General features: G+C 36.0%; 2 protein-coding genes across 2 annotated transcripts in view; one reads left to right on the top strand and one right to left on the bottom strand.

Moving 5' to 3' along the window:
• The window catches only part of cnksr3 (cnksr family member 3), a 35152-nt gene extending 23059 nt beyond the window's left edge, over nucleotides 1-12093 (bottom strand). Inside the window, exon 1 of the mRNA XM_084091235.1 lies at nucleotides 11878-12093. Coding sequence (XP_083947361.1) covers nucleotides 11878-11929 — 52 coding nt within the window. The 5' untranslated portion in view covers nucleotides 11930-12093. The remainder of the gene's footprint in view (nucleotides 1-11877) is intronic.
• A 4764-nt stretch (nucleotides 12094-16857) lies between these two features.
• cUnh1orf198 (chromosome Un C1orf198 homolog) lies at nucleotides 16858-24198 on the top strand. The gene is made up of 4 exons (XM_084090610.1): nucleotides 16858-17184; nucleotides 18588-18638; nucleotides 18726-19283; nucleotides 22605-24198. The coding sequence occupies exons 1-4, from the start codon at nucleotides 16870-16872 to the stop codon at nucleotides 22659-22661; spliced, it is 981 nt and encodes a 326-aa protein (XP_083946736.1). The 5' UTR covers nucleotides 16858-16869; the 3' UTR covers nucleotides 22662-24198.
• Nucleotides 24199-24762: the final 564 nt, after the last annotated feature.

Genomic DNA, 24762 nt, shown 5'->3' with positions numbered 1-24762 from the left:
CTTGGCAACTTTGCCTGTGATTTCCCAGAGAAAATGATGTCAATTTAACCCTTTCATATGATCTCATGTACAGCTGAAATGAGAGGAAAAATAATAAATATAAGGGTTGGCAAAAATGGGTGAATATCACAAACAAATATCACCGTGGGCCATATTTCACCTAAAAGTCAAAATGACAGTAATAAGTAATTACATTTTATATTAATAATAAATAAAAAAAGTATATAAGATAATAATAATAATTAAATAATACATATATAAAACATATATAATAATATACAATTTTATATAACTATAAAAAATATTATAAAATTGGTAACACTTTACATAATTAATATGAATTTCAATATTTACTAATACATTATTAAAATCAAAGGTTGTATCTGTTAACATTAATTAATGCACCATGAACTAACATGAACATTCAATGAACTGCTGTATTTGTATTAACTAACATTAACAAAGATGAATAAATACAGTAACAAATGTATTGCTCATTGTTAGTTAATGTTAGTTAATGCATTAACTAATGTTAACTAATGAACCTTATTGTAGTGTTACCATAAAATTATATAAAAATTATATTATAAAATATAAAATTCACACTTATAACTGTAATGCAAAAAATAAGATTTATATTGCAAAGTGTTCATCATTGTGTATGTTATATGCTGATTTCAATTAAATATAGTATATTGTATTACAGTCATTAGAATCATTGCTCAAAATTGTTAGAATTACAAAAAAAATCCTAAAGCAAATCGTGCCCACTGACCATAATAAGGAATTTTCTTACCAAATGAGCAATTAATGCTTAAAATTCCACCATCATATTTAATTAAACAGTAATCAAATTAATCGGCATATCATGTATTAATTTGTTTAAAGTTTGATTGACTGTTCTAGTCACAAAGCAAAATTATCCTTAAAATACACTGCAAAAAATTGTTTATTTGTTGAAAATAAAGATTATTGAAATATATTTTACAAGATAATACTATTTCAGACTTTCAACTTCAAAATTTCACGCTTAATTCAGTGCGTTATAAGTGCCGTTTCTTTGTAGTCTTTGTTTTATAGCAATTTCTGAATGAAAACCATTTCAAAATAAATCCTACACTTTTTTTTTTGCAGCTTAGGCTTCATTACAACTTAGGCTTTATGCATTTTCTGCATATTTTCTACATATTCTTTTAGTCACACTTTAGATTAGGGTCCAATTCTCACAATTAACTAGTCTTAACTACAACTTTTGCCTCAATAAACTCCTAATTACTGCTTATTAATGGTTAGTAAGGTAGTTAAGTTTAAGTATTGGCTTGGATTGAGGGATGTAGTATATGGTCATTAATATGTGCTTTATAAGTACTAATAACAGCCAATATCCTAGTAATATGCATGCTAATAAGCAACTAGTTTATAGTGAGAATTGGACCCTAAACTAAAGTGTTACCATTCTTTCTATCTTGGAAAGAAATGACCCGGACATGTTCAGATAAGTTTCACTCTTATTTGACTCATTTGAATGCATTTCACTGGAAGGCTTTTGCAAACCAAGTCTGGAAAAGACACAGTTAAAGCTTTTGCCCTCTCAGTTTTAGCTGAAACTCTTGTCTGAAGGGGAGGTGAGCTCAAAACAGCCTTCTGTCCTCTGTTTGCGGGACCGCAGTATAAAAAGTGGCTCTTTGTGGGGGGTAGAAGTCCCTTTTAAAATCAAAGAGAAAGTGAGAAAAGGAGGCAAAGAGGGGTCAAAGGGCAGAATTAGGGACTCCTGAATACCCCCACTGAGAGACAACAGCTGCATTTTCTGAGCTCAAAAAGAGAGACACAGTGTCAATGGAACCAGCAGAGAAAAGCTGCCACATACGAGAAAGAGTCAGCAATAATGAATTAAAATTATTTGGAAAGAAGTTCCAGCTCCAATCTTAGGGCTTTGACAGTCTCACGGTTCATAAGAGAAATTTGAAGAAAACAGAAGATGAAAGCAAATGTCTTTGGATGGAGAACTGTTTACATGATCACATGCTCTGCGTGCCTTCAAATCAAACATTAGTTCACCCAAAAAAGATCATTACGATCCAAAAGGACCAGAAAACACCATATAAGCGTCATAAATATAACCCATTCGATGTATCTTCTCATGATTCATTCCAAGTCATTTGAAGCCACAATAGCTTAGTGTGCGGATTTCAAACCGTTATTCACTGACAGTCTTCTCTTCTGCCACAGCATGTCATATCAATCTAAATAAGGATGAGTATGATAAAATAATGACTTTTTAGGATGTTAACTAATAAGTGGAAGCTACCATCAAAAGATATCTGTTGAAAGCTGACCAAAATAAAAGTTCTCAAGAAGGATCCCTGTGACAACAACTTCTAATCTTGTTTAGAAAAATGCCTCGGATATAAACACTTACCCTGGTGGGTATATTTAGCTGAGATAATAATGTTCACAGTATCTCATGCTGTAGCAGTTCGGAAACTTGAAAGTTGGACTTTTTTTACTATTAATGCATGAGGTCTTTTACGCGGGCTGCATGGTGGGAAACAGCAAAGACTGTATATACACAAAGATAGTACACTCATATTACTATGAATGGGAGAAAATGCAATGCAAAATATGTTGGAATAAGTCCTGCCTTCTAAATAAAAGAGCCAATTCACCCTTCGCAGCGAGTTTGATTGACAGGCGATCTGACCAATCCGCCATCCACCAAATCCGCCATTTTGTCCAACTAAGCAGTCAGGAGAGTTAGTAGATTAACATCGGTGGATTTGAACTTCAAAAAAACGGTGTGTACTGACGTCTTTCCGCAGCTGAAACAACATTCCTTCTGATGTTCATTCATGTTTATTTGATGCTATAAATTAACTAGAAGGAAGAGATGATCAGTTCACGAGCAGCTTTAACTGAGGCGCTACAGCAATCTGTTACGACACATTAAAGAGCCACAAAACGGTAAATTTCTTTAAATGGGGTGGTTGATTATGATTTCACTTTTCTAACTTTAGTTAGTGTGTAATGTTGCTGTTTGAGCATAAACAACATCTGCAAAGATACAATGCTCAAGGTTCAAAGCAAAGCGAGATATTTGCTTTTAAAGAAATAGTTTTTTAAGGACTACAACAAATGGCTGGTAGGGACTACACGACATTCCTCCCGGGTTAGTGACATCACAAACCCTACAATTTACATAAACCCCGCCCCCCTGAACAAGATTTATAGATTATCAAGACAGAATATGCTAATCAATGACTAGAAGATAACTATACATCAGCTACATGAATTCATCAACTAACCATTCAGAAATGTCCTGTTGCTTCTACATGTTGTCACTTCTTCTTGAGTCTCTCCATCATTGACTCCTTTGACATTATCTGACTCCGTTTTGAACATAAAAGGCTAAAAGTTTTAGAAATTTTCAGTGCATGTCTGTGTGAGGTAAAATGACACAACCTGTTGAAGCTCCGCCCTCTGTGCTGGGAGCAGCAGCTCATTTGCATTTAAAGGAACCAACACAAAACGGTGCGTTTTTGCTCACCTTCAAAAAGTGGCAACTTTAACATGCTATGTAAAAATATCTGTGAGGTATTTTGAGCTAAAACTTCACATACACACTCTGGGGACATCAAAGAAATATTTTGCAACTTGTGAAAAGGGCATTATACCACCCCTTTAAAAAAGGACCAAATTTGAAAGTTGAGACTTTGTTTCACATCAAAACTAACCTGAACCTGCGCTTAGGACTGCGCATGAGCACTAGCTGCTGAAAACTACGCTTTTTTAATGCTATTTAGCATTAGAAACTAAATTTATAAGACAGTTATCAAATATGTTACCCTTGACCACAAAACCAGTCACATGGGTAATTTTTCTGAAATTGAGATTTATACTTCATCTGAAAGCTGAATAAATAAGCTTTCCATTGATGTATGGTTTGTTAGAATAGGACAATTTCTGGCCGAGATACAACTATTTGATAATCTGGAATCTGAGGGTGCAAAAAAAAATCGAAACATTGAGAAAATCGCCTTTAAAGTTGTCCATTTATGTTCGTGATTGTGCTGCATTCTCTCACAGAAATAAATGTTTTATATATTTACGGTAGGAGATTTACAAAATATCTTCATAGAACATGATCTTTACTTAATATCCTAAAGATTTTTGGCATAAAAGAAAAATCGATCATTTTGACGCACACAATGTATTGTTGGCTATTGCCACAAATATACCCGTGCGACATGTGACTGGTTTTGTGATCCAGGGTCACATATGATATGACATGTAATCATAAGCTTGGTGATCAGTTTTGGAGAATGTAATGTTTCTCCATTCAAAGAGACTGGATCTGCACATTAATGAAATAGCAGCCCGAGAGGCGTTTCAAAGATGGCCGCCAAGTGAAATTACTTGCCTAAAGAGACACTGCAAAGCTCTCTAATCGTATCCACTGACCCCTCTTACATTCAAATGACTAACAAGTTCAAAAGCTCCGTATCAGAGAGCCGAGGCACCTGCGTTTCAGTTACAAATGAGAGAGTAGAGTGTCTCTCTTTCCTCCATGGCCTGTGTTTCCCTCCCCGTCCCCTGTCCCGGTGGAGTCTCTCATTAACAGAGCTGGCCTGCTTCCCATGAGAGACGGGTGCTGAGAAAGTCAGCTTGTGTACAAAAGGCAGTAGCAGTGTGTATTTCCAAAGCTATCCTACTGAGCCTTTGGAAACCTGAAGAATGTTTATTGTTCTCCGTGTGCGACTGAAACTCTTCCAAGATTCCGAAACGGTCCCGAGCGTTACTCTTCCACTCCATATCGAGGCCTGCAGGAATCATATGTCAGTCCATTTTTTGCCCTTTAGAAGAAGTGTAAGAAGGGAAGTATGCAAACAAAATATTTTCACCTAAAACAAATCATGCATCACACTGAGGACTTCACAGACTGTCCTCCCTAGTGCCTGGTCAAGTAGATCCACAAATATCTTAATTTCAAAAGATAATTCATTCATTTGTATCGCAACCACATACATTTTTATTTGTATTTTCCCGCTAGTACTTCCAGTACCACTAAGTAGCCACTTGCACTTTAACCTTCCATTGAATAACCATTCAAATGCCTCTCTGTTGAAAATCCAAGCTGTATCTGCATTAGGAAGCACAACAAAGAAACAGTATTACAATACTCCAGATGTACTTTTCCCTCTAGTCCAGAAACACACATGTAAGCATGCTAATTCCAGCTAAGTAATGCTAATACCAACACAATGGAAGTGCATGGCCTTGTTGTATATGTTGTTTACAAAACCTCACTTCTCAGTGGGTAGATAAATTTACCTTCAGATGTATGTGACATTAAACCAGAGTGTTGGTATTCACTTTTTTTTTTTTTTTTTTTGCTGAAAGCAAAGCGCAAACCTCGCCTCACAGACGATTTTAGAAAAATCATGATTGCGACAAGCAGTAATCTCTCACAACCCAGCTAATGTTTGAGCAAGGTTTTCTCAAAGTTGTACAACTAAGTGCACTTCTTTTTCACAAGGGTTGCAAACAACTCTCGTTCTTTGTTTTTCTCTCAGTTACAATTGATAGGCTAATCGCTCAGTGCACTAACTTACCACGCAGCTAGATGTTTAGCCTCATAGCTTAGCCTATAACCTAAGCAAATGGTCAGATATAGTTATATAATTTCTATATAAATTATACATGTTTGTTTGACCAGGCATGTGGCCTTAGGCAGAACCGAATTATTGCATGGCTCACTGTCTTGCAAAGTGAAAACTACCTTCACATAGTTAAGTTGAAAAGATGTAGAGCCATTATTGTTAAACTTCAAGTTTTTGTTTTTTTTGACAAAAGTCAATCTTGCTTTTTAGCAATAAATAACACAAACCTTTTCACTATCAAAACAGCCTATTCAGCTTGGCTGGCCTTGTCATTTACTAGCGTATCCACTGTTTAGCCAGCCTTCACTACGGCCAGCTCATCACTGTGGACACGTGCTCGGTTGTCTGAGCTGTGAATAAGTGAAGTTTGGCACACATTCCTCAGCCTGGGGGGTCAATAGAGGGAATGTTAGCTCCGCCCCTCCTCACCCACTAAAAACAAGTGTGCGCATGGAAAGCAAGAGTGGATGAAAGAAACATTTGGTACATTTTGGTGTCCCTTTCAATGGTGACGTGACATCAGTCTTCTTCATCGGCAGGAGTTGAGGGACTTGTAACAAAGGCAGTATTGGGGGGTGGGGGAGAGAGAAAGGGAGGGAAAAGAAAATTTCCTCCATCCAGACCCTCCAGAACTCAACAAAGCATCCACATAGTCGGCTGTCGGCCTGAAGCTCTGCTTGTGTATTCTGGGGTAATTCCAGCAGTGACATAACAGCTTCCTGTTCGAGAGAGTTTGAGCTCATTGAGACTCAATTATCCTGATGGTGCCTGAATAATACTGTTGAATAGGGACACTCTCTTTTTGTAGTTGTCAAATAATAAAAAACAGGATTTATTTCAAATGCGACATATATCAGAAATCAAACATAAGTCTTACAGTTTTTCTCAGTCGCTTTGGTGCATTTCTCAGATCAGAAATGAAATTCTCAAAACTACTTGTTCAACAACCTCCACATCATTAAGTCACTTGTGCACATCATAAAAGCAGTTTCTCATTCTTTTGAACAAGTTGCGATTGCTTTGATGCATTCATGCAATTGATTATGTACAATTGTCTGCGGTTTCCTACATTATCAGTTGCTAATGCCATGTTGCTCAAAATGTATTAAAGAGTTCTCTGTGCAATAGTCTTACCCCTCAAAACATCTAGTCATTAGTTCATCGTATAAGTCATTAAATGCAAAATGGTTGATCTAGTTGTCATAGACTGTCAAGCATATTTTCTACACATTTCTATTAGACTTTTTGTAAATGTGCCATGAATTGATGAATTATGCAGGCGAATCTTGACTTTCACCAATGAAGAGAATGTAGATCAACCAATGAGAAACCAGTTCTCTGAAATAGCTCAAAGTTGCATCTCATGAACCTTCAATTGGCAAGCATATATACAGTGCTGCATGCAAAAGCAAAGTTCTGCCTAAGGGGTCTTTCCTATGTTTGCCTTTCTAATGTTGTATTTTCGCCTTTGTGCCCCTATTTCTTTTTCTTTTCTATATCACAATAATATTGCAATGTTTTGTTTTTTTGTCAGACCACTAGTAAAGTTGTAACTGTGAATCCTATCCAGTCTCTCAATCAATACCTCACATACAGTAGTGTGTACATTTGTACTTTTGAAATGGATATATGGCATACAGAAGAAGCGCAGCTTTGTACATTTCAATACAGTAACTGTCATCCAAACTGTTGCCATAGTTTACATCAGGTAATAGTAACAGAGTGCAGTGTTTTATTGACAATCTTATCCGTACACAATGACACAAGGACTTTGTCATTCTGATGGCACTGACATGTTCATTGACACAGATATTTACTTTTGAGAGATGAACTAAAGATTTTGAGCAAGAGACTGGCTTTTGCAGGTAATCCATGGTATTTTTTCATTTCCATTTGTATGAATTGTTTTGAGAAATGCACTTACTGTTTTGCAAATGTCGAGGATGATTCGAGAAATGTACCAAAGCGACAGAGAAAAACTGTAAAGGTGCAGTAACACAATCTAAAATTATGATGCAAGATACCTTGACTATAGGATATTTCGGGGGAAATATGAAGTGTAGGATATGGCCCCTTTAAAACTCATAGATAAGTGGTGCTAATCCATAAAGAAGTGTAAAAGCAGAGTCGGGTTATGAGAGCAGAGCACATCAGTGAGAGTACATCAGCTTGCTAATAAGTCATCTTAAGTAAGTCATCACCTGCTGTAAGCAGCTGCAAGTCAAGCCAAGGCATTTCTCAGCAGTTACATGTGCCACAGGAATGAAATAAGCTATAAGAACTTGGAATGAACTGGGACGGACAGATGGAAAGATACAGACAAACAAACAGACAGACAGACAGACAGACAGACAGACAGACAGACAGACAGACAGACAGACAGACAGACAGACAGACCAATAGATAGAGACAGACAGACAGACAGAGAGACAGACAGACAGACAGACAGACAGACAGACAGACAGATATACCAATAGATAGAGAGAGACAGACAGACAGACAGACAGATATACCAATATACAGACAGACAGATAGACAGACAGACCAATAGATACAGACAGACAGACAGACAGACAGATAGATAGATAGACAGACAGATAGACAGACAGACAGACAGACAGACCAATACATAGAGACAGAAAGATAGACAGACAGACGGACAGACAGCCTTGGGGTTTGTCTGCCAGGACTGTCACCTGTCTCCTCTTTACTGGAGTGGGGGCGGAGCTAAAGTGTGTTTGTGTCTGTGTGTGTATGAGTCAGAGTCAATGCTGCTTACAAAGACGAAACTGCCATCTCCGCCTGATACACAAACAGTCCAACCGCAGTCACGCAACTCACTCATGTGTGACAACAATTCATGGACGAGTCCCAAATGAACTGACAACACAACGATGAGTCTGTGTTAACGTGATGATGTCAGGAAGGTGTGGCCAGGATGTACAGAGGAGATTTAATCACTGAAAGGAAAAACTCGTCCTCTGTATTGAGTGAAGTATGTCCGTCTGGTGAAATATGCGGGCGTGTTCCTGCACGATTCCCGCCGATAGCAGATCATTACATCAACAGCTTCAGGCAATGTGGCATATTTTCAGCCCAATGTATTTCTCCACCTGATTCATGTGAATGGCATATGGGTTATACATATGCAATATGTGATACAGAACGTGAAAGCAGCACTTATTGTATTTAACCAAGGAGGGGACTCAAACATATTTGTATTGCTAAGTCCAAATGTCATTGAAACTGCAGTCACGTTTGGCTAATTATCCACTAATTTCCTGCAGATTGCTTCAAAAGCAAACAATTTTTATGGCTAATAACATAAATACCATGGTGCAGTAAACCTGCCGACTGGGAGCCGGTGTGTGTGAGCGGTTGGTGTGAGCGTGACCTCATGAGGGCATGTAAACAGTCAGTAACGGTTAGTAATGCTGCTAGTTTTTATCAGTAACTCCAGGATTCAAATGTAAACACAAGGCCGCATGCTTGAGTCCTGGATCTGTGACGTTTGCTGATTTGCTGGGAAACCAAATATATTAACTATATAACTCTAAGTATAGTGTTTATATATTTTTTAAAATTCTTCTGCACTTTCTATTCATCAAATAATCCTGAAAAAATGTATCACAGTTTCCACAGAAATATTAAGCAGCACAACTGTTTTCAACTGTGAATAATAAATGTTATTTGAGCAGCAAATCATCATATCAGAATGATTTCCGAAGGATCATGTGACACTGAAGACTGGAGTAATGATGCTAAAAATTCTGCTTTGATCACACGAATAAATTACATTTAGAACATAAAACTCCATTAATTTTCTCCATAGGGAAATTGATTTTGAACGATAAACCTTTAAAAGACAGACCTACTGTGAGCTACAAGGTTGTTAATCAATGGTATTTGCTTCTGCTGAAGCCGTTAGCCTGCATTATTTCAACTTAGTTTTAAAATAATCATGTTGAACAGTGGAATTCCTGGTGAACATCTACTTTACCCATGATGCTGTACAGAAAATTACACCAATCAGAGAGTCGAAAAAAGCAACACACTTTAGCTCCGCCCACTCCCATGAAGCACTGCGAATGATGTAATCGAGTCGGTTGCCAAATACTTACATATTTTTAAATATATATGTGTATTTTACAATAAACAAAGTATATTGATTTTACATATATAATCAACATTTCTAAATGAGTAGTTTCATGTTTCTCCATCGTTTTTAATTCAGTTATGCTGTTCGCGATGCTTCATGGGATTATAGTTCTTTCCCATCACTAAAACTGAACACACAGTCCTGTACTTATGTGTTTTCATCCGATTTTCAAAATCAAAGTTTGTAGTGTTGTGAATCACCTCATGGCTTGGTTCGTAGCTTATGATGCTTTAACAAAGACTTTTTTATAATCTCTATGGGAAAAATTAAAGGAAAAATCTTCCGGAACCAGCGTCGCTGAAAAAAGGGGACAGGCGCTAATGCACTCTATTTTCAGCCAGTGTTGATTAATAGAAATATACAGACTGATATGTCTGTTTTCATCCAGTTAGTTTAATGATGGCAGCTGGTCCTAGATCAGTACTCTTGCTTTAAGCCATGCTAGAGACCCCAGTATATCACATCTGTTGACTTCAGCATTGTCTGAGGCAGCTTTTATTGTCTCCAACTGGCGTCAGGAGAGATACGCTAGTCCTTCATTAGCATTAGCCAACTTTTACCAGAGTCTGAACAGCAGGTTTAAGGACCTTTAAGGTGGTTCAGTTTATAATTAGATGCATCTGCTGAAAAGTTCTCTCTATTTAGATGTGTGAGAATGGCTTGGACCAAAACCATCTCAGAAGTCTTTCACATCTCATGACCAGACATTTCTGGTTAGCAGAGAATTATAGGTATTTCATATTGTGGACGCTTTACTCAAGGTCTCTGCTAAGTGAAAGTTTTTTATGGTTTTTATGTTGTTTCAGGCATTTGAAGCAGGATGGAGAGCATGTATGGAAAGGTAATAATTGCAACACACATAAATGATTGCAAGACTTCCAGAATTAAACAAGGATGTAATATGTTTGGTCTAACAGAGACAGTTCATGACATATGTTGCATTAACCTCATCAGCATTTTCATCACTGTCATATCCGCTATAACTCTAACAACAACCAATGAATGACATGGAAATGGAAATAATGCCTAAAACAGTTCTTAAAATGACCCATAATGATGTATAACATCGTTTACCATTGAAATAAGTGCTAACAACATTGACATTCAAATGAAAAACAACAAGTCCAACCTACACTAAGTAATTTGCTTATATGCAAATAAATGATTGACTCTTCAATGGAATAATGTACAGGGAGTTAAAATTTCCATTCCTTGCATGTATCACTTTTTTTGATAAATTAATCACCAAAACTAACCACAGTTAAACAATACCAACTAATATTGTAATATTTGCAGTGGATAGTTTATGTAAGATGGATGGTGTAATTATAATATAATGATTGAACTATTAAACACTATTACTTAAAATTGTTGTATCACAAAACTGTAAACAACACTGTATGCATGGTCTCTGTTGTCGGATATGAAAGGTTTGGCAGAAGTTTAGTTTCGATTATATGCTTTGGGAGGAAAAAATAAACATTTGAGTTTCTGTGTTTGGTTAGGGATGTAGATTTTGCCCTTACAAACATTTACCATGGTAATCATAGTTTCTGACATAAGTTACTATTCACTGTAATATATATATATATATATATTGTTTGTTTAACTTAAAAAAAGTGAGTTACCTGGTTGCCTTAAAATTTTGAGTTCATTGAAATTAAAAATTACAGTTAATACAACAAAGGAGACTGATTTAATAAATAGAAACTCAAAATATTGTTATCTGAACAACATTAATCATCTAAGTTGATTTGACAAAAGATAAAAAGTTGTGATAAATCATGAAAATAATTTTTACAGTGTTATTGCAAATGCAAATACTTAATGCGTCTATATATATATATATATATATATATATATATATATATATATATATATATATATATATGAATGCATGTATATATATATTCTTAAACTGTTAATAAGACAATAGTATATTGTAAAGTAAACTATAGCCTAGATACCAGTGCATTTTTACGTACATAAAGTAAATTAATGAAATGAAGTGTGTATTATTAAAGTGGTTTAAATTCGAGAACCAAGTAATTCAGTTCGTACCTCTTATCCAGTCCACAACCTGAGTCGCTGTCCACTTGGTTATCGGCTCCATTCTTCTATTCAGATGTTCAGAAAGTTTCGGCCAAGTTCTCAAACTCACTAAAGTGAAATAAAGTTTCCCACTTGAGCGTCCTTTCTCATCTCTAACAACTGAACACTGATGATCGGATCACAGGAACCGCACTGAAGCTCGACACACACACACAGACCGAAACTAGAGAGAGAGAGAGAGAGAGAGAGAGAGAGAGAGAGAGAGAGGCGGATCATGTTACACTCAAAGGTCAAATTTATATCGCTGCTAAATCGTCTGAATGGGGCAGTGAGGGTCAAACACATGACTCGCCGTTTCATGTGAGAAACTTTATTCCTAAACATCTGAGGTCAATTTAGAAGTCTGTAATGTCTCAAAACACGCTTTTTAAGCGACAAAAAGGCATAAGATGTTTTGTTTTTGAAAGAAGTCTCTTCTGCTCACCAAGGCTGCATTTATTTGATCGAAAATACAGTGAAAACAGTATTGTGAAATATTATTATTTTTTTTTTTATTCTATTTTAATATAGCCATTTTCTTTATTCCTGTCATCAAAGCTGAATTTTCAGCATCATTACTCCAGTCTTCAGTGTCACATGATCCTTTAGAAATCATTATAATATGATACTTCTTCTTATTATTATCAATGTTAAAAACAGTTTTGCTGCCTAATATTTTTGTGGAAATCATGATACATTTTTCAGCATTCTTTGATGAATACTGAGTTCAAAAGAGCAGCATGTATTTGGAATATTTTTTTTCAACAATTGTAAAAGTATTTTCTGTCACTTTTGCACAATTTCCTGCATCCAGTCGTGTATTATAGGCTATTATATTAATGTATATTGGATATATATATATATATATATATATATATATATATATATATATATATATATATATATATATAATGCTTACTATAAATTCTAAATCACAATAGATAAATACAACAATATTTAATAAAATATATATATTTTTAAATTAAATCTTTATATATTGCTTTTTAATAAACAAATATATGGGTTTTTTTTTAAACTTAATATTAGATTAAAATATTATTTATTATGTATTTATATTATCAGATGTCTCCACAGCACCTGGCATTTCTCACTCTTGTTATTACATTAAATTTATGTTGTATTTCTTTACATGCAGGACAAAATAGGCTCCTGAATCTTTGTGGACAGTGCATGCAATATCCTGGGAGCTAAATAACGTTAAAACATTTCAATTATGTTCATATAACTTTTCCAATAAAGTTGTGAAGGGGAATGACTGAAACTGGTTTGTATGCTGGTTTGGGTATTTGAATTTGAGTTTTCCCTGTGAAAGTCCTTTATTTGAATCGCACCACCCTCTACTGGCCAGAATTTAAAAGTAGGCTATGTGAAAAACCTTCCTCTGATCAATCAACATCTCAAACTTCCTCAGGTGTGAGCTTTCTTTCTTTCTTAAAGTCCCCCTGTAGTCAATAATTGTATCCCTTAAAACGTATCTTTGATCACCAAAATCACATATTTAAACGTTTTTTTCTTCATGCCTTAAAATAGCTTGAATGTAACTCTACACCCTTGCCTCACTTAGTGTACGCGGTTCTATGCAAATTAGCCCCGCCTCCACTCACACCAGCTCAGAGATCCACTCGTTGACGATCAGATTGATCTGATTGGTTACAAGGTAGTTTGTGACGTCAGAAACACCAGCGATTTCAAACCCCGTTTTTGAGACTGTCTTTGGTTCACTGCAGTTTTAAATAGAAAATACTCATAAGTGTAAGACTTTTCATAAGACTTTTGAATTTGCACGTTTTTTTTAAAGCATATTAAAAAACCCATAATAGACATATAAACAACATTGAATAGGCCTACTTTATTTTCACCACAGGGGAACTTGTGAACCCTTGAATTCAATAGTAGATGCATTTTTTTGTTTCATAGTAAATTGTAGTAGTAAATTTGTTCATAGTATTCGAATTTCTGCTACAGTTCTATTTTTTCCTCCATTATTATGCAACTGCATGCAATAAAAGCAGGTTTTCATACTTTTAGTTTGAGTTATTTTACTACTTAAACTTAACTAAACAAAAAACGAGAAATACTGAAATAAAGTATGATCACATTTCTTATATATTTGATTTCAGTTAATGTTTATTTTATTTAACGATAACAACCCTGACTCATAACATCAACATTTAACATTTCAGCTGTATGTATTTATGGTAATCAAATCACTAAAAACAAGCAATGTGCTTTATTATAACAAACATATAAAACATATTCAGTTTGGCTTTTGATCATTTTCAAAAACAAAATGAAAAAATAAAGTAGAACTATTGAAAAACAAATGTCTCAAAAATATCTTATCATATAAAACATGTTTCACTTGTTTAAAAGTAAAGAGTGTGTGTCTGGACTACACATCAGAGGAGCATCTTTCTTAGTCATTTCAAGAAGAAAGTAAAAACAATATGATGTAGAAAACTATAAAATCTCTATGGTGGGAAAACATGGGTCTATTGCACAACACATGCTTTGGCGCTGTGCTGTTCTGAACTGAGCTGTGCCTCACATATGGCGGTCACACACGCCTGCTGCTCTTCTGCTCCCTCGGCCCGCAGCGTAAAGGTGCGTTTGCTGTCCTTTGGTGTGATTGTGCAGCCTAATGTCCCATCATCACCCTCCAGCATCTCCACCTTTGCTCCAACCAGATTAATGGCCTTTTCTGCTGACTAGACAACGATTAGGAGCAGTTAAAAAATGTGTACCGTTGGTTGATGGGAAAAGAAAAGCATTTATTTCTATGTGTGCCAGTGTTAAAGGGCTAGCTCACCCAAAAATGAAAATGTTGTCATCATTTACTCACCCTCAAGTTGTTCCAAACCTGTATGAGTTTCTTTCTTCTGCTGAACAACAAATATTTTGAAGAATGTCGATACTCAGACAGTTGATGGACACCATTGACTTCCATAGTAGGAAAACATAAAATACTACGGAAGTCAATGGGGCCCAACAACAGTTTGAAATGACATTCCTCAAAATATCTTCTTTTGTGTTCAGCAGAAGAAATAAATTCATACAGGTTTGGAACGACATGAGGGTGAGTAAATGATGACAGAATTTACATTTTGGGGTGAACTATCCCTTTAAGGCCCGTTCACAACAATGACGATAACTATAACTATAACAATAATGGCACAAAGAAACGATATCGTTGGAATCAGTTTCAGTTCACAATGAATTTATTTTTATTTATTTTTGAGCTGATTAATGATAAAAAACATTGACAACCAATCAGAATCCATCCTGCTTTAAAGGGATAGTTCACCCAAAAATGAAAATTCTGTCATCATTTACTCACCGACGTCATGTCGTTCCAAACCCTTAAGACTTTCGTTCATCTTTGAAACACAAATTAAGATATTTTTAATTAAATCTAATCTTTCTGTCTCTCCAATAGACAGTCTATGCTACCACTTTGAAGATTCAAAAAGTTCATAAAGAGCTCGTACAACTAATCCATATGAATTGAGCGGTTTAGTACAGATTTCCTTGAAGAAACACAATCGATTTATATGAACAAAATTTTAATTTAATTTAATATTAATTTAACTTTTATTCGCATATAATTATTATAAATATATTTCGGTTTAGCTTCTGCTTATCTTTATATGTGAATAAAAGCCTAGATTCAATCTGTTCATCATAAGCGATCATGTCTATAGCTAACTTACGTAAAACATGTCATTAGTTTTACGATCACTTTATGCACTTTTTGAAGCGTCAAAGTGGTAATTGCTTAGCTGTCAATGAAGGGACAGAAAGCGCTCAGATTTCATGAAACGGTCTTCATTTTTGTTCCGAAAATGAAAGAACAGTAATTTTCATTTTTGGCTGAACTATCACTTGAAAGAGCTCACGCACAACGGGCCTTTACATGATCATAACGAAGAGCGTATCCATAAGCAGGAGTTGCCATGGTAACTTAACAACAACATGGCGATAAGAAACTCAATCCGTGGCATTTACATATTAATTATTTAACCGGCTAAAACAGTATCTGAACTAGACCGCATCCACACCACTCTGGCAGGTGTGCTGAAGTTTAATGCTGATAAGCTGATCACTGTTATAAGTTTCTTAAGAGCCCGGCAGGATTACGAGGCTCAGTGATGATGACGAGCAAACCGGCATCATTAACTCTCACCTTTTCATTACAACCATAGATAAGCTGCCCATCTCTGATTTGAAACCATACCAATTCCCAGCGCCCGGTGTAGCGCGTTTTCTTAAATAACCATCCTTCTTTCCACTCGTCTTTTTCTTTTGGATGGTTTTCATCAGTTGTGCCGTTAGAGGTCGCCGCTTCTGAAGCCATTACTCCGAGACGTTCTTCTTCACGCGCATGCGCAAAACATAATAAAAGTATTTTATTTTTGATGTAGTTAGAAGGAATATACAGAGTAGATGGAAGAATATAAAGTACATTAAAATATAAATAATTAAATGTATAAACAATGACAACAAATATGCCATTTTAATTAAATAGTAAAACAATACAACATTACACTAAATGTCGTTTTTAAATGTAATAAAATATACTTGTTTGTTTACAGGGTTCTCTCACAGTCATGCAAAATCTGGAAATATCAGGTATTTTTTATTTTATGCAAATGTATAGACTGTAATATTTAATTAAGCAATGTTTAATCAAGTTACTACTGGTGAGTTTAATATCTATTGAATATCTATTAAAATTCTTATTCAGAAATTATAAACGACTGGAAAGGTAATGGAAAAGTCCATTTGTTTATTTGTTGTTGCTTGCCTATGTCCAAAAAGTTACGTTAAACCCAAATATAACATTTTAAAGATGCATTTTAATCTAACAAAAGAGTTATTTGGGATAAACTAAAATAAAAGTCTTTTGTGTACGTCAGCGTCATTAGTCCAGCTGTTGAGGAAATGGCGGCCGCGGCGATGGCAGGAGCTGTGGCGGATCTTCCGCACGTCACGGAGGCCAAAAAGATGGAGTACTTCTCCTCCATCAACTCCATGGCCCGTAAGATTATGCAGGAGAGGGAGAAGATAAAGGAGAGGTTCGGTTCGGATTGGGATCAGATGAGCCCGGTCGAACAGGACACGGCGATAGACAACGGGATGATGGACCCGCGGATCCGGGCTCGGTACGCCATGCACCGGGTGGACCGAGACGAGGTGATCTGCTACCCGAAACTCCTCATCCAGACCGGGCAGAAGACCGTACACTTCGGAGAAGAGGTGCTTGTGTTTTGTATTGACGTGTAAAGTTAGAGCGCTTATTGTCGGTCCAGTGTTGACTTGCTTTATTTGATTTGCTCTAGTCATTTAAGGCTGGCCAATCCCTAACAATTAATTACATTATACTAAAAACAAACCTTCTAAACAGACTGTCCGCTGTTAATTAATGTTTTTACTTGCTTATCTTGTATTATTCATGACAATAATTGATTTTCTTTATCTTTACAAAAATATGCCTGCTCACAAGACCTTATCTGAGCTAAAAATCTATATAAGTTAAGTCTAAATTAGATTGTTTACTAGTAAACAAATATATTTTAAACCAGCTAACGTTACTAAAAAATTGTAAGCAAAATATATATTAATTGTCAACTTAAATCAAAAGTTCCATTTAAGGTAAGTTGTTTACTAAACTTGTGTATTATAAATTAAAGTTTACTAGACAAAACCCTCAGGATTTTCAGAGTTAAGTTTATATTAAACAAATCTCTGTCAACGTTCAATAACTTAAATTATTTAAAATCTCGCAAATTTCAGTGAATTAATCTGTGTAATTAGCAGATACGTGTCAAATAGCTATACATTAAGCTTAATGTATAGATATTTGACACATATCTGCTAAGTAAACGGATTAGGCTAATTCACTGAAATTTGCGAGATTTTAAATAATTTAATTAATAAACTGATTAATTCACTAAAATTTATGAGATTTCAAATAATTTAATTACTAAACAAATGTCTACCATAAAATCTATAATAAAATGTTTCTTAAGAAACTCGAGCCCAGATATCTATAATAATCTTAACGAAAATTCATTTTTTTATATACTACAGTTAAACCAGCTACTAAACAAATCTAAGACATTATATATATATATATATAGCCTAAATGTCCAATTTCTTTATTTCTGGTTACTAAATATGTCTGTAACAAATATTGATAAATTCAACAATTTTATTAAACTTATATAAATTAAACTTTTTATTAAGTTACTTTCTATCAACGATTTATTAAACAAATAAATTATGTATTAGGTTGAGTGATGCAGGTAAACTGGCTTCTAAACTAATCTTAGACAAATATGTTAGTGTCAACTAAATAAATGTCACATTTCTATAAATGTTCACTAAAAATCTCTTAAAATTCTATATATTAAAATGTTTACTGTCTGTACCAATTATATGTAAAATTAAAGTAAATTCACTATTTATGTAGATTAAACTTTCTACTCAAAATATAACAAATCTGTCAATTATGTATTAGATTTTGGGTTAGACTTGCATATTTTTTTTATTGTGTACAACATATTTTTATCTCTATTCAGAACAGAAGCAAAAATGACATTAAACAAGTGATGTTGCGTCTTACGGCATGTTAAAATCTCTGTCTCCCCTGTTTCAAGGACTTAACTTGGCAAGATGAGCACTCAGCTCCCTTCTCTTGGGAGACCAAGGCAAGTAGGCCACCTCTGCTAAAAATACATTCTCAATTTGCTAGCAAAGTGCAAACAAATGTGATTCAGCCCTTCCCTTCCTAACAGAGTCAGATGGAATTCAGCGTGATCTCCGGCGCAACAGAACCAGCCGTTCCCTCCTCCGTGAACGAATCCAAACCCAAGACCTCTCAGAGTGCCAAACTGCCCAGCAACGACGAGTCCTCCTTCTGGAAGATCAGCGCTGAGCGCTCCAGGTTAGAAGGCGAGAAGGCTGAGTTTCAGTCTCTGACGCCTAGCCAGATCAAGTCTCTGGAGAAAGGCGAGAAGCCTTTGCCCTCGTACCTGAGGCCCGAGTCTGGGCCGAGGGAGTCTGAGGAAGCGCCCGCCCCGCGGCCGGTTAAACAGAGAGCCCCCAAACCTCACGCTCCTCCTCCGCCCGTCCCCATCAGCGTGACCCCTGTGGCGATCAGCGTGACCCCAACACCTCCGGCCCCCGGCTCCTCGTCGCAGGAAGGGTGGGAGAGGGCCCAGAGCACCCTTCCTTCTGTAAGCAGCACTACGGATGATGTGTTCAGTCCTGGTCTGGTCACCAGGTCTTCCTCTCAGTCCAACAGCACAGTCAAAGATCAAGCCTCGCCCGCCGCCAGTCCTACATTCGCACAGGTTAGACCCTCATCTCATATACAGTAGTCAACATTTGAAGTGGAGCAAAAAAGTTCATCAAAGTAAATAACTTAGATGAAAGGTTGACTTACTGTAGTTACAGGGCTCCAGTCTGCGAGTGAATGGTCACATTTAAATTGTTAAAGCTTTATGAATTCATTTGATTACTGTTACTGATTACTGTTTTTAACAATACATTTGTCTTAAATCATAAAACAAAGAATCCAGAAACATTTAAAAAAGACGACACAGATTTTCAGGGTAACAAAAACATTTCATAGGGCAATATTATTATTATTATTACATTTTTAATAAATTATTAAATTGTTAAAATTGTATGAATTCAATTGATTAGTCATCCTATTTGATTACTAAAAATTAAATTCAACCATTAAAAATGGAATCCAGAACAATTTAAATGGAAAACGTGGAATTTGTGAAAAAAATGCAATGAAATTTGGGAAAACTTGGACTCTACCTTTTAAAAATGAATGATGTTCTCAAAAAGAAATCCTTAATTAGTTTGGTAGAATCTCTTATAATTATTTCTTATGAAAATGTTAAATATTTTAACAACTTACACCTCTTATGCTGTCAAAGCGAGTAATTGCGATTAATCGCATCTAACATAAAAGTTTGTTTATATATGTGTGTATGTGTATATATATATATATATATATATATATACAGTGAGGAAAATAAGTATTTGAACACCCTGCTATTTTGCAAGTTCTCCCACTTGGAAATCATGGAGGGGTCTGAAATTGTCATCGTAGGTGCATGTCCACTGTGAGAGACATAATCTAAAAAAAAAAAATCCAGAAATCACAATGTATGATTTTTTAACTATTTATTTGTATGATACAGCTGCAAATAAGTATTTGAACACCTGAGAAAATCAATGTTAATATTTGGTACAGTAGCCTTTGTTTGCAATTACAGAGGTCAAACGTTTCCTGTAGTTTTTCACCAGGTTTGCACACACTGCAGGAGGGATTTTGGCCCACTCCTCCACACAGATCTTCTCTAGATCAGTCAGGTTTCTGGGCTGTCGCTGAAAAACACGGAGTTTGAGCTCCCTCCAAAGATTCTCTATTGGGTTTAGGTCTGGAGACTGGCTAGGCCACGCCAGAACCTTGATATGCTTCTTACAGAGCCACTCCTTGGTTATCCTGGCTGTGTGCTTTGGGTCATTGTCATGTTGGAAGACCCAGCCTCGACCCATCTTCAATGCTCTAACTGAGGGAAGGAGGTTGTTCCCCAAAATCTCGCAATACATGGCCCCGGTCATCCTCTCCTTAATACAGTGCAGTCGCCCTGTCCCATGTGCAGAAAAACACCCCCAAAGCATGATGCCACCACCCCCATGCTTCACAGTAGGGATGGTGTTCTTGGGATGGTACTCATTCTTCTTCCTCCAAACACGTTTAGTGGAATTATGACCAAAAAGTTCTATTTTGGTCTCATCTGACCACATGACTTTCTCCCATGACTCCTCTGGATCATCCAAATGGTCATTGGCAAACTTAAGACGGGCCTTGACATGTGCTGGTTTAAGCAGGGGAACCTTCCGTGCCATGCATGATTTCAAACCATGACGTCTTAGTGTATTACCAACAGTAACCTTGGAAACGGTGGTCCCAGCTCTTTTCAGGTCATTGACCAGCTCCTCCCGTGTAGTTCTGGGCTGATTTCTCACCTTTCTTAGGATCATTGAGACCCCACGAGGTGAGATCTTGCATGGAGCCCCAGTCCGAGGGAGATTGACAGTCATGTTTAGCTTCTTCCATCTTCTAATGATTGCTCCAACAGTGGACCTTTTTTCACCAAGCTGCTTGGCAATTTCCCCGTAGCCCTTTCCAGCCTTGTGGAGGTGTACAATTTTGTCTCTAGTGTCTTTGGACAGCTCTTTGGTCTTGGCCATGTTAGTAGTTGGATTCTTACTGATTGTATGGGGTGGACAGGTGTCTTTATGCAGCTAACGACCTCAAACAGGTGCATCTAATTTAGGATAATAAATGGAGTGGAGGTGGACATTTTAAAGGCAGACTAACAGGTCTTTGAGGGTCAGAATTCTAGCTGATAGACAGGTGTTCAAATACTTATTTGCAGCTGTATCATACAAATAAATAGTTAAAAAATCATATATTGTGATTTCTGGATTTTTTTTTTTAGATTATGTCTCTCACAGTGGACATGCACCTATGACAATTTCAGACCCCTCCATGATTTCCAAGTGGGAGAACTTGCAAAATAGCAGGGTGTTCAAATACTTATTTTCCTCACTGTATATATATATATATATATATATATATATATATATATATATACATATATATATACATATACATAAACACATAAAACACACACACATTAAACACACACATATAAACAAACTTTTATGTTAGATGCAATTAATCGATTCAAATTACATCCCAATTCAGAGGCTGCGGACACGGACTTAAAAAGCCACATCTTTGAAGGTTGAACCGAGCATTGTTAAAATAAGTCAACATTTGAACTGCTTTAAAGTATTTTTTTTATTATTATTATTATTTATTTATTTTTTTACTTTTGTGTCGTTAGATTTTCAAGAAAGTTGAAACCAAATACTTGCAATTAAAAGGGTAATCCAGTATTTTCTCTAAAAAGAAAATCCAGTCATCACCAGCATGCAATGAATCTTGGGATTGACTATTTGCAAAGGATCCACTTGTTCTATCCTTCGCAGCCCAGGAAAAGAAGGGGCCGATTTGTAGGTTTGTATTTGAGGGAGCCTTCGAATTGCGATGTCCTTCGTCGCTTCGCTGTGACACATTCGGCCCTTCAGGTGCAGCTTTCGAAGGATGCAGCCTCTGAATTGGTACACACTACAGCTTGTGTGTCAAGCTCAATAAGTCTCTTAGAATAACCTTTTTATGACAAGGTTAGTAGGTTCAGGTTGTAAAATATGTGGTGTAACTGCCAAAAACCTAATGATACTTATGAATTATGTAATATTTGTAAAACAATACTTAAAAAGTACCTTGGAAAAAAATATATTTAAAAGTATGTATTTATGGTTTGAGAAAAGTGTTTAACTTTTACTTGGTTACACCATTTTCTGAGTAATTAAACTGAGTAATTGGTGTAAATGTTTTTCAAAACCATATGAAACCAACATGAAGTACATGTCTAAGAACTTGGCACATGCATTTTGAAATGTATATTTAAATATATATATATTTTGACACTTGTAAATCATTGACCCTCACATTCCGCCACTAACAAATTAGTCATTGACAAATCATAAATTGTTTTATTTCCTTTTTTTTTTTTCAGTTCAACACAAGCAACAATATCCTGAAGACTGGATTTGATTTCTTGGATAACTGGTAATGCCTGAAGAACCCATTCTAGATCACAGGACCTACAAGCACCATGAACACTTACACTACAGAACACTTTCCTTTTAAATCCATATGCTTTAGTAGTTCATTTATAGTGCATCAATATCTCTACAACTGTATTCAAATCTTCATCTGACCTCATCTCACCGGTTAGAAGTTACTGAATGCATGTGCTATGATACATTGGGTAGGATTTTGAATCTTCTATCCTTGTTTATGTTGTTTTTCACACTTGGTACATTTGCAGAATCCATTGAACTTCCCTGTTGGTTTGGTTTCCCATTGTTATGTTGTTCTGAACTGTGGTACGTTTTGCACACATTTTCCCCATCAACATTAGAACCACCAAAAGCTGTTTATAATTGCAGCTAGGAAACAAAGTTTGAAATGTCGTTCCAAAGCCGTTCAGAAATCCATTCAGAAAGCTCTCGGATTTCATCAGAAATATCTTCATTTGTGTTCTGAAGATGAACGAAGGTCTAACGGGTTTGAAACGACATGAGGATGAGTAATTAATGACAGAATTTTTGGGTGAACTATCCCTTTAAAGTTGCAGAACAATGTTTTGATTTTTTTTGGTGTTACTACCAAACTGGCACACAATAGTTAATCAGTACCAGCCAATTTCTATATTGCATTCACATCAACCATGAATTATACTGTGTTTTACAATACACCGAACCCCAAAAACCCCTCTTTAGACTTGAGTTTAATTCCTTTGTGCAGAGTTTCAGAAGTTCGGAAGATGTGTTACTTATGGTCAAAAATTTAGATCTACTCTAAAACCACTAGTGTGAATGCCACATCACCGTCACTGCCATAAATTTGTATCTATATTTATCTAGACCTTGATACTAGTGTTAAGATGCTTCACTGTACATTTATTAATAAGGACCTAAACGAGACACCGTAGCGCTAGCATGGTTTTGAGATGACTTGCGCCTTGCTTGTTTTGTAGACTTTTTATATGCGTGCTGCTTTCATTGTATGCTTTCTTTGTCTCTTTCCTGTAGCCCAGTACACCAGAGATGACTTAAAAACTTTAAAGCAATAGTTAAAATCTCCTTTCTTTGTTAGGCCCGAAACATACACCACACAAGTACGCAAAAGTAGTCAACATTTAACATGCATTATTGCAATACTGTGGAGGTAACAAACTCCAGTACTCAAGGGGGCGATAGTGTACACCTTCTGCACCATTAAAACTGAATGTGCTATTATTCAGGTAGCTAGCTAAAAACACGTAGACAGTTTAATAATAACTTGCGTTTGATGATTTCAAACCGCTTGGTTTTTCCGAATGCAACGACTTGTGAAATCAAGATGCTGTAAGCGTTTGCGTTCACATACTTGCCTGTCGTATGATTCAGGGCTTAACTAACTAGGTTTTCAAGGGTAGATATAATTTTTGGAGCTTTGTTGCGAGATGTTTTCTCTTGAATACGAAATACGTGGCCTGGAGCCAGTGTTTATGCATTCATATATCTGTAATGCAAAATAACTACAATAAAAGTATGACACTCTCATGTTGCTTGTCTCATTCTTCACGTGGTTGGTAGGGGGCAGTGCAGCGCTAATGTAAAACAACTGCTGCATAGATGGAGTTCTACTCATAAATCCCATGACAGTTTTCTGCCATTTGTCAAATATTTAAAGAGGTCACACTGTCTGCTGTGTTATTTATTTGAATAAAATATGACTGTTGGATGTGTGGTATAATTGGTCACATATGTGTAATTTTCAACTAATATACTCGTATTAGAATTTTATTCCCTGGGCAGTAATTTTTATTTTGGGGGATTGACGTTATTGCTTCACATATTCTGAAAAAGGCCTCATTAGCTTCTGACTGTAAAGTGGCCCTGTGGTTTTCCAAGAGTCTTTCAAGGGTAACGTTTAGCTCATAGTTTTGGTTCCTGACAGGCTACTTGTATATCCGAATAATCTTGACAGAGTTTTGAGTTAGTTGATAGGTGGATTAGATCAGTCTAACAACAACGGATATCCATAGTTTCAAAGAGTTCTTTCTAATTGTTATTTGTTAAAGGTAGATATCTAAGCTGTTTATCTGTTTCTAGATCTGTTCCTTG

This window comes from Abramis brama (assembly GCF_963993115.1).
Source record: "Abramis brama genome assembly, chromosome: 18".
NCBI lineage: Eukaryota > Metazoa > Chordata > Actinopteri > Cypriniformes > Leuciscidae > Abramis > Abramis brama.
This window is presented reverse-complemented; position numbering and strand designations above follow the sequence as displayed.

What these genes read in the sequence shown, in the direction of transcription:
- cUnh1orf198 (XM_084090610.1), top strand. Translation starts at nt 16,870, where the DNA reads ATGGCGGCCGCGGCGATGGCAGGAGCTGTGGCGGATCTTCCGCACGTC. An exon ending in CCGTACACTTCGGAGAAGAG is followed by an intron (nt 17,185 to 18,587) that starts GTGCTTGTGTTT and finishes CCCTGTTTCAAG; the next exon opens with GACTTAACTTGGCAAGATGA. An exon ending in CCAGTCCTACATTCGCACAG is followed by an intron (nt 19,284 to 22,604) that starts GTTAGACCCTCA and finishes TTTTTTTTTCAG; the next exon opens with TTCAACACAAGCAACAATAT.